Source organism: Heterodontus francisci, chromosome 29 (assembly GCF_036365525.1).
Source record: "Heterodontus francisci isolate sHetFra1 chromosome 29, sHetFra1.hap1, whole genome shotgun sequence".
In the NCBI taxonomy this organism is placed as follows: Eukaryota; Metazoa; Chordata; class Chondrichthyes; order Heterodontiformes; family Heterodontidae; genus Heterodontus; species Heterodontus francisci.
In genome coordinates, this window is record NC_090399.1 from 51,487,821 (window position 1) to 51,497,793 (window position 9,973).

The 9,973-nt window shown below is 41.8% G+C and overlaps 2 protein-coding genes across 2 annotated transcripts in view; both read left to right on the plus strand.

The window, feature by feature from the left end:
* LOC137346289 (stonustoxin subunit alpha-like) overlaps positions 1 to 934 on the plus strand; it is a 209,582-nt gene extending 208,648 nt beyond the window's left edge. The window contains 1 exon segment of the mRNA XM_068009771.1: positions 2 to 934. Coding sequence (XP_067865872.1) covers positions 2 to 934 — 933 coding nt within the window.
* An 863-nt stretch (positions 935 to 1,797) lies between these two features.
* Positions 1,798 to 3,352, plus strand: LOC137345841 (uncharacterized). Its single transcript, XM_068009089.1, has one exon. It carries the CDS (start codon positions 1,799 to 1,801, stop codon positions 3,350 to 3,352), a length of 1,554 nt encoding a protein of 517 aa, XP_067865190.1. The 5' UTR covers position 1,798.
* Positions 3,353 to 9,973: the final 6,621 nt, after the last annotated feature.

The window sequence follows — 9,973 nt, forward strand, 5'->3', positions numbered from 1 at the left end:
AAGGGGGGGGGGGGGGTCCCGAAAAATGACAGACAAACAAAATACAAATGCTCAGAACTTCACCTGCAACTTTTATGGGGATTTCTCACTGGAAACAAATCCCACCACATTCCAAGATGCAATCAAAATCTACAGAAACCTCCCAAAGTTACTGGGAGCAGATGGAGAGCACACAGTGCCCATTAGAGTCTGGCTTTACCCACTCAACAAACTGGACATCAAAGCTGCTCAGCTGGTACGAGACATAAGCATCGGACTGGTCAATCACTCTCAGTCTGTGCTGGAGCAGCTCAATGAGACAGTGATGAGATGTAATGATCTGATGGGAGACAGTATCACTATTCAATTTCCAGAGATCAGGGACAGGATAGTGAAATTCCGAGAGATGTGTCTGGAGTATAAACTGGTTTTCCAGAAGACTTTAGCCAGTGTGTTACCATCTATCCGTGGAGGTGGGAAAGAGGAAGGATCACTGGTGGATATTCTGAAGAACAGGGAACAGTCACCATTCAAACACCAGTCACTGATCAAATGGCTGGATGACAAGGAGCGGGAAATGAATGTGGTGAGATCTTATCTCATGATATTGAAAGATATTCATTCTGTGAAATCAAGCAGTGAGTTGGATAGAGAAGTGTTGGATCCAGAGACAGATTATGTGGTCTGCTTCACATTTACATCACTGCATCAAGAAGACTTCTATCTGTCAGAAGCAGCCAGCTACCTACAATCTCACACAGCTGAGAAAATGCAGATACCAAATCCTGCTAACCGGGTTAGTGCAGAATATCACAACCAGCAGTGGTTTAACTCAGTGACTGTATCCCAGAAGATGAGGGAGTGCTCTCGCTTATTTCTGGATTTGCCACAGCCAACAGAGCACGAGGGAAAACAAAGTTCATTGTTGCTTCTGTGCAGGATGACAGTAATGTAGGAGCATCGAGTTACCTGTATGAGAGAGGGTTTGTGGTGACCCAGTGCTTCAAACCCCCATCACAGCCGGAGAGACCTGTGGTTAGTGGAACAACACATGACAGTGTGACACTCCAATTACAGCCACCGAGATACGGTGCTGGTGAGATTGTTGGGTACAAGGTGGAGTACCGAGCTACCCAACAGGAGGAATGGACAACTGTGGATACATCCCATCAATCCGACTCCTTCACAATACCTGGGTTACAGACACACCAGGAATATCAATTCCAATACAGAGCAGAGATCAAGGCAGGGGTCAGCATGGCCAGTGAGAGTTACAGTGTCACCACACTTCCAACAAGTCCACCTGGTAAACCTTTAACACTCCAGGTATACTGGTGTGCTGCAATACTCACCTGGGACAGGCCGACTGAGATTGGAGCTGGTGTCAATATAGTTCAGTACAGGATAGAATATAGAGAAGAAAAGGCAGTTACCTCCAGCACAGAGAATGTACATTGGGAGGAAATAAAGACAACAGACAGTGAATGACGTTATATTTTAGAGGGATTGAAACCCAAGACATCCTACAGAGTGCGAGTGTCTGCTGACTGTGGAGAAGGAGGGTCTAGTGCAGCAAGTGATGAGGTTTTAATAGAAACAGAAAATGAACCAAAGAGACTGGCAGAGAAACTTCACAGAGTAAGCAACTTAACAGCCAGTGGGAACCCTTCCATTTACACAATCCCCTTAAAGAAGAAGACACTTGACAAGGACGGACACTGTGTAAGATGCTCCTTCGGAACCCACCACAAAACACAGTGTCAGGACAATTCTGGTTTTTGGAGCAACAGGAGCAGGAGAAACAACCCTCATTAATGGAATGATCAACTACATCCTAGGTGTGGAATGGAAGGACAACTTCAGATACAAATTAATAGATGAAGGGACAGGAAGATCCCAGGCTGAAAGTCAGACATCCTCAATCACTGCCTACGAACTCCACCATCGAGAAGGATTCCGGATTGATCACTCTCTCACTATTATAGACACGCCGGGATTCGGAGATACCAGGGGGATAACCCGAGATAAACTTCTCACTGATCAGATCCGAGAGTTCTTTACTTCCCCAGATGGTATTAATCAGATCGATGCTGTGTGTTTTGTCACTCAGGCCTCTTCGGCTCGTCTGACTCATTCCCAGAAATATGTCTTTGATTCGATTCTTTCCATTTTTGGTAAAGATATTGCAGAGAACATCCGAATACTGGTGACATTCGCTGATGGGCAGGTTCCCTCTGTTCTAGAGGCCATCAATGTTGCTGAGGTACCGTGTCCCAAAGATAAAAAAGGTTTTCCAGTTCACTTCAAGTTCAGCAATTCAGCCATATTTGCTCAAAGTTCAGCTGCTGAAAACCCTGCTGACAAGAGGAATCCTGATGATAACAATGAGGAGGAAGAGGAGGAGGACAGTGAGAACTTTGATGTAATGTTCTGGAAGATGGGATCAAACAGTATGAAGACATTCTTTGCAGCTTTGAGCAAAATGGAAACAAAGAGTTTACGATTGACAAAGGAGGTGCTTAGGGAGTATCAGCAGCTGGAGGCTGCGGTAGAGGGATTGCAGCCTCAGATCAAAGTGGGCCTGATAAAACTGGAGGAGATCAGGAAAACACAACAGGCTTTGAACCAACACCAGGTCGATCTGGATGCAAATCAAGATTTTGAATATGAAGTTGAAACCACATTTGCAGAAAAGGAAGATATCATTGGGACTGGTTGTTACATAACCAACTGTGAGAAATGTCACTTCACCTGTCATTATCCCTGTAAGATTCCTAATGATGCTGATAAACAAAGATGTGCAGCAATGGATGGCAATGGGAACTGCACAGTCTGTCCTAATAAATGTATCTGGTCTGTTCATCTCAACCAGAAGTACAGATTTGAGTATAAAACCAGAATGGAGAAGAGGACATACAGTCAGCTGAAAGAAAAGTATGAGAAGGCATCTGGTGAAAAGATGACACAGCAGAAAATCATGGAACAACTTCAGCAGGAATTGGCTGATGTTCAGGATGTCATGTTGGAGCTGATTGAAAAATCATCTCAGAGCATTTTAAGACTTGAAGAAATCGCTCTCAGACCAAACCCGTTATCAACCCCAGATTACATCGACCTGCTGATTCAGTCTGAGAAAGAGGAAGCTAAGCCTGGGTTCCTGGAGCGAATTCAGTCACTGAATGTAGTCAAACAACAGGCTGAGATTATAGCAAAAGTTACCAGGAATGAGGAGCTGTTACCAGATGAATGGAAACAGTATCAAGCTCTAAAGGAAAGAAAAAGGACTGGAAGAGCAGTTTTTGGATTAATAGTTAATGTGTGTTATTGGATCAGTCATAAACCTAATCGGCTTGAAAAATTAAGTGACAAATAATTACATCCAGCTGTTTTGAATATGGGAAGCAGATGTTTCACTCTATTCATAAATGAATCATGAATTCTACTTCAATAATTTCAATCTGGCGATTCAAATGTTTCAATATGGAGAGACAATGCTCACTGAATTGATCAATTAAGGCTTTATTCTACTGATTTGACTAACTCCATCCTGATGTTTCCAATACGGAGGGCACCTATTTCCCTCACCTGATAAACTATAAACTAATGCCTAATTTTGTTTCACTGAACTAACTCCATCCAGATGTTTCCAAGGTGGAGGGCAGACATTCTCTCAATTGATAAAGTAATTCTACTTCACTGATTTCAGTAACTCTGTAGGGCACAGGATTTTTGGTAAACTTGGAGGAATAATAACTCTTTGGACTTGTTGGCTAGATGGAAAAGATGTAGCCTGTATATTGTCAAATGACATTTGTGTTCAGATGACCACATACCAGAAACCTTTGTCTGTTGGTAAGAAGCCCAGGAAACTGCAATAGACTGTCATCAGAAGCAGAATAGAAGAAAACCTTTTTTTATGGTAGTTAGAAGTCACAAGGCTGAGACAAAGAAAATCATCCTGTTCAGTATCGATGAGGTTACCTTGAACTGATTCTTGGAAGAGGAGAGGCAATTATCAGAACAGGCAACCTGAAAAGAGGCAATCATGAAGATGACGAAGAATCACAAGGAAAAACGGTTGTTGTAGTTAAAATATTGTCTTCCAGTAGGTTGGAGAAATATGGAAGAGGAAATTCAGAAATCTATAGAAAAGAAGCAGCAGGAGAAATATGCAGAAGTGTTTTATACAGGATTTTCATAACTTCCTTGCTCTTGTAGACTATGCCCCTATTTTTAAATCCCAGGATCCTGTATACTTTATTAACTGCTTTCTCAACCTGTCCTGCAGCCTTTTAGTGATTTGTGCACATTTACCCCAGGTCCCTCTGTTCCTGCATCCCATTTAGAACAGTACCCTTTAATTTATTTTGTCTCTCCTCATTCTTTCTACCAAAATGAATCATTTCACACTTCTGTGCATTAAATTTCATCTGCCAGTTGTCCACCCATTCCACCAGCCTGTCTATGCCCTCCTGAAGTTTATCGCTATCCTCCCCACAGTTCACAATACTTACAAGTCTTGTGTCAGCTGCAAATTTTGAAATTGTGCCCTATACACCCGCGTCTAGGCCATTATTATGTCTCAAGAAAAGCAGGGGTCCAAGCACTGGCCCCTGGGGATCCCCACTATAAACCTTCCTCCAGTCTGTAAAACAACAATTCACCACCCCTCTCTGTTTCCTATCACTCAGCAATGCTGCTACTGTTCCATTTATTCCATGGGCTCTAACTTTGCTGACAAGCCTGTGGCATTTTATTGAACGCTTTTTGAAAGTCCATGTATACCACATCAACCGCATTATCCTCATCAACCCTCAAAAAGCTCAAGCAAGTTAGTTAAACACAATTTTCCCTTAACAAATCCATGCTGACTTTCCTTACTTAATCTTCATTTGTTGAAATGACTGTTAATTTTGTCCCAAATTATCATTTCCAAAAGCTTTCCCACTATCAAGGTTAAACTGACTGGCCTGTAGTTGCTGGGCTTGTCCTTACACCCTTTTTTGAACAAGGGTGTAAGATTTGCAACTCTCCAGTCCACTGGCACCACCCTGTATCTAAAGAGAATTGGAAAGCTATGACCAGTGCCTCTGCAATTTCCACCCTTGCTTCTCTCAGTATCCTTGGATGCATCTCAACCGATCCTGGTGACTTATCAACTTTTAAGTACAGCAAAGCCTACCTAGTGCCTCAGCTTTATCAATTTTTATCCCATCCAGTATCTCAACTGACCCCTCTTACACCATGAAATGAGAATAGAAAATGCTGGAAATACTCAGCAGATCTGGCAGCATCTATGTAGAGAGAAACAGAGTTAACGTTTCAATTCTGTGACAGATGCTCCCAACATCTGCAATATTTTGCTGCAATCCTCTTTCACCATAACTTGGGCAGTATCTTCTTCTATAGCAAAGACAGTACCTCAGCTATGTCCCGTGACTCCGTGCGTAAATCCCTTTAAAGGTCCCTAATCAGCCCCACTCCTTTTACCACCCTTTTGCTATTTATATGCCTATACAAGACTTTTAGGTTCCCTTTTATGTTAACTGTTAGTCTGTCTCATACTGTCGCTTTGATTCTCTTATTTACTTTTTCACTTCCCATCTGAACCTTCTTGATTAAGCCTTGTTCTCAATTGTATTATCCATCTGACATCTGCCATATGCACCCTTTTTCAGCTTCATCTTACTCTCTATCTCTTTAGTCATCCAGGGAACTCTGGATCTGTTTGCCCTACCTTTTCCCATTGTGGAAATATATCTTGACTGTATCTGAATTATCTCCTCTTTAAAGGCAGCTTTTTGTTCCATTATAGTTTTGCCTTTCAATGTTTGATTCCAATTCATTTGGGGCAGATCTGTTCTCACTCCATTGAAGTTGGCCCTCTCCCCAATTAATTATTTGTTTTACTTTGGATTTCCCCTTGTCCTCTTCCATAGCTAACCTAAAATTAATGATGCAATGGTCACTGTCCTCTAAATGCTCCCCTACTGTCACTTGATTCACTGGACCCACCTCATTCTCCAGCAATGCCTCCTTACTTGTTGGACTGAAAACATACAGATGTAGAAAATTCTCAGATACACTCTAGAAACTCTTGCCCCCCCCCCCTGCCCTTTACATCATTGCTATCCCAATCTATATTAAGATAATTAAAGTCCCCTTTATAATTAATCTATAATTCTTGTAACTCTTGTGAATGTGCGCGTCATTGTAAACATGTGTGTCATTGTGAATATCCGATTTACCGTGAATGTGTGCATCTTCATGAACTTGTTTGGGTAAAACTATTCAATGTACCAATCCTAGCCAATTGATGAACAAGCACAGAAAGAACAGTATCCTGTCTGTGTGCATGACATTGCCAAGCTCTTCTCTCAGATGCGGGATGAAAAAAATGAGATAATATACAAGAGAAACATGTGAAAGGAATAGGATGGACAATCATTTGTACAGAAAACTGAGAATATTTGCCTTCATCCCATACATCAAACACTGTTTTTTGATGCAAGGTGAAATCCTGAATATTTGAAAGGACTATGGCCTTATCCATGGTATTCTAAGGGACTTGGTGAAAAAATAGGAGGGTTCAAGCTTTACCTTATCAGTGACGCACAATTTGGGGTACACTACGATTCATCCAATGGGTCAAGTTAAGGATAAAAATAAATCTTAAAAGCAAAATACTGCGGATGCTGGAAATCTGAAATAAAAACAAGAAATGCTGGAACCACTCAGCAGGTCTGGCAGCATCTGTGAAAAGAGAAGCAGAGTTAACGTTTCGGGTCAGTGACCCTTCTTCGGAATAAATCTTGTTCTTTACAAAATAATTGATATCTGTCATTTACTCCATTCTTACCTGTTGGGAATATTACTACACATGTATTTACCAAATTGGCAGAACAACATTCTGTGGGTTCTTTAGCTTGAAGTGTAAAAGCAAAGAGTAAATTTGTCTTAAGTTATTGATGTGTGACAGGAAAACTGCATCAAGGAAGGTATCCAGTTTGTGTCAAGCAGGGGGATTGATATCTATGCCAGTGATATTTGAGTTATCTGGTCCGATACACGTACAACCATCTGATACCTATGACAATTCTATTAACTGTCCAGTAAAGTTAACAAATTGCAAGGGAAGAAGGACTGAGGCAAATTCTAATATTGATGGTTGGTATTGTGTGGTGACCAATGAACACACTCTTAATATCAGCGCTTAACATGCCTGACTGTCCTGAACATTTGTTTTACTTCTCACTACCCATGATTATTCAAACTCATGTTATAACTCCCATCCCAGTATATGAGACTGAATACAAAACAGAGGGTCAACATTGAATATTCCAGACTTTCTTTAAACTAACTCAAGAACACATGAATTATGAGCAGGAGTAGGCTATTCGGCCCCTCAAGCCTGCTCTGCCATTTGATAAGATCCTAGCTGATCTGATTGTGGCCTCAACTGCACTTTTCTGCCTTTTCAGTCGAGTGAACCTTTTCTGAACTGCTTCGATTGTAATTATATCCTTTCTTAAGTAAGGAGACCAAAACTACACAGAACTCCAGATGTGGTCTAACTAAGGCCCTATACTTATCCACTTTTCTACTTGATTCCCTTTGCAATAAACGATGACATTCCCTTTGCCTTCCTAATCACTTACTGTATCTGCATACTAACTTTTTGTGATTCATGTACCAGGACACCCAGATCCCTTTATACTGCAGAGTACTGCAGTGTCTCTCAATTCAAATGATGTACCATTTTTCTATTCTTCCTGTCAAAGTGGACAAATTCACATTTCCCACATTACACTCCATCTGCCAAATTTTTGTCCACTCACTTAACCTATTTAAATCCCTTTATAGATTATTTGGGCTGAATTTTATAAGCTCACCACAGTTCCCAGGGTCTCATTTAAATGGAGGGGCGTAATGGATGACCCCGATGACATAGAGAGGGTGGAGGCTCTCTCCCTGGCAATGGCGTTCGGTGCCACCGCACAGACGCCAGCACGATTTTTAAAGGGCTTCAAGCCCGTCAACCAAATTAACATTTTTAAAAAAACATTGTTGCAACATTGATTGTAAAAGATTCAAAAAAAAGATGGAAGCCCCTCTACCAACACTCCCAGTGAACACACACTTTATTTTTGGCCCTTTCCCACCAGAAAAACCTTTATTCCCAAGCCAAACTTTCCCCCCCTGAACTTAGTCACCTTTGCCCTTCAACCCCTTTCCACCATCCTCATCCAATGGAAACATTTTTCTCCACTTTCCCCCCTCCGCTCTGAAAATTTCACTCAACCCCTCCCCATCAATGTCTCGCCTTGAATCTCCAAATGGGGATCGGAAGGCACAGGACTTCCGGCCACCAGCCGGAATATCGGCATGGGACGGTCGCCCAGTCCAGGTAAGTTATTTGACATGTATGAGCTTACATTTTATTAGGCAAATGAAGGCCCCGCCACTCAGTGGTGGAGAAGCCGCACTGAGGCCTCGCTGCCGCTGGTAAAATGGGATAGGGTCTTCGCTGCCTTCGGGGTCGTGACGGGTCGCTCTTGCAAACATTTTATGGCCCCTCCCCCACCACGACACCTGACGTTGAGGGGCTGGTAAAATTCAGCCTTTTATGTCCTCTTTAAAGCTTACTTTCCTACCTATCTTTGTTTCATCAGCAAATCTACCTACTATACATTTGGTCCCTTAATCCAATTCATTGCTATTGTTACAAGAGGTTTTATTTTTGTACTAAAATCGTAAACTTCTGTGTGTTTTAAAAACTGAAAAAAAGAGTTTCAGTGGACTTAGACACATGCAAATAGCTGGAATTTTTGGATGTCGACTTTGTACACAATAATAGGACAGCAAGCATTTTCAAGGAAACCAGCCAGGGGTTTGCCCTCCTCAAAGCGACCCTTTGAAAAACAGTGGAGGCACTGTGTCTGGTCATGTGATCACCTCAGGAAGGCTTTTTTCTTTCACTTTGGACTTTTAAAAACCAGTCAGTTGGATAAAAAACAGGCATTTTGAAACTTAGGCCTGACCTGTCTGGAGATTAGAGAAAAAGACCTCTCTCTGTAAAAGAGACTGCATCTCTTGAAAGGAAATCCTGCATTCGAAAGGTAGCAGATTCCTATTGCCTCCTGTCTCTGAAGAATTCCTGCATCCAGTGTGGTTCCTGTTGCCTTCTGTGTTTTGGGAAATCTGGAACCTGAACAAAGCTTCTATTGCTATGTTGCTGCTGGGAGTCCAGACCGGTTGCTGCACCCCTGTTGAAAGACCCTCTGTGATGCCTGCTATAGTTGAATTGCCTTAAATGCCTACTCATCAAAGACTGTTCAGCCTGGTGAAACTAAGAGTGGCATACGGTAATTCGACTCTGGGACACCTCACTGTACCTAAAGCATCCTTCTATTCCTAAAAAACAGATATAAACCAAAGTCCTTTTCCCTGGTTAACCATTTTTATATATGTGTCTGTGAATAAGGGCTAAGGAACTAAGGCACTTTTCATTTTATATATATATATATATATATATATATTAGATAGATTTGGCTCATTAGTAGTAGAGAATTATTATTTCTTTTCTGATAAATAGTTAATATTGTTGTTGTTTAAGAAACCAGGTTTGGGGTGTTTTATTCTGGGGATAAATAGAGTGTCTAAGAACAAAGAACAAAGAAAATTACAGCACAGGAACAGGCCCTTCGGCCCTCCATGCCTGCACCGATCCAGATCCTCTATCTAAACATGTCACCTATTTTCTAAGGGTCTGTATCTCTTTGCTTCCCGCCCATTCATGTATCTGTCTAGATACATCTTAAAAGACGCTATCGTGCCCGCGTCTACCACCTCCGCTGGCAACGCATTCCAGGCACCCACCACCCTCTGCGTAAAGAACTTTCCATGCATATCCCCCCTAAACTTTACCCCTCTCACTTTGAACTCGTGACCCCTAGTAATTGAATCCCCCACTCTGGGAAAAAGCTTCTTGCTA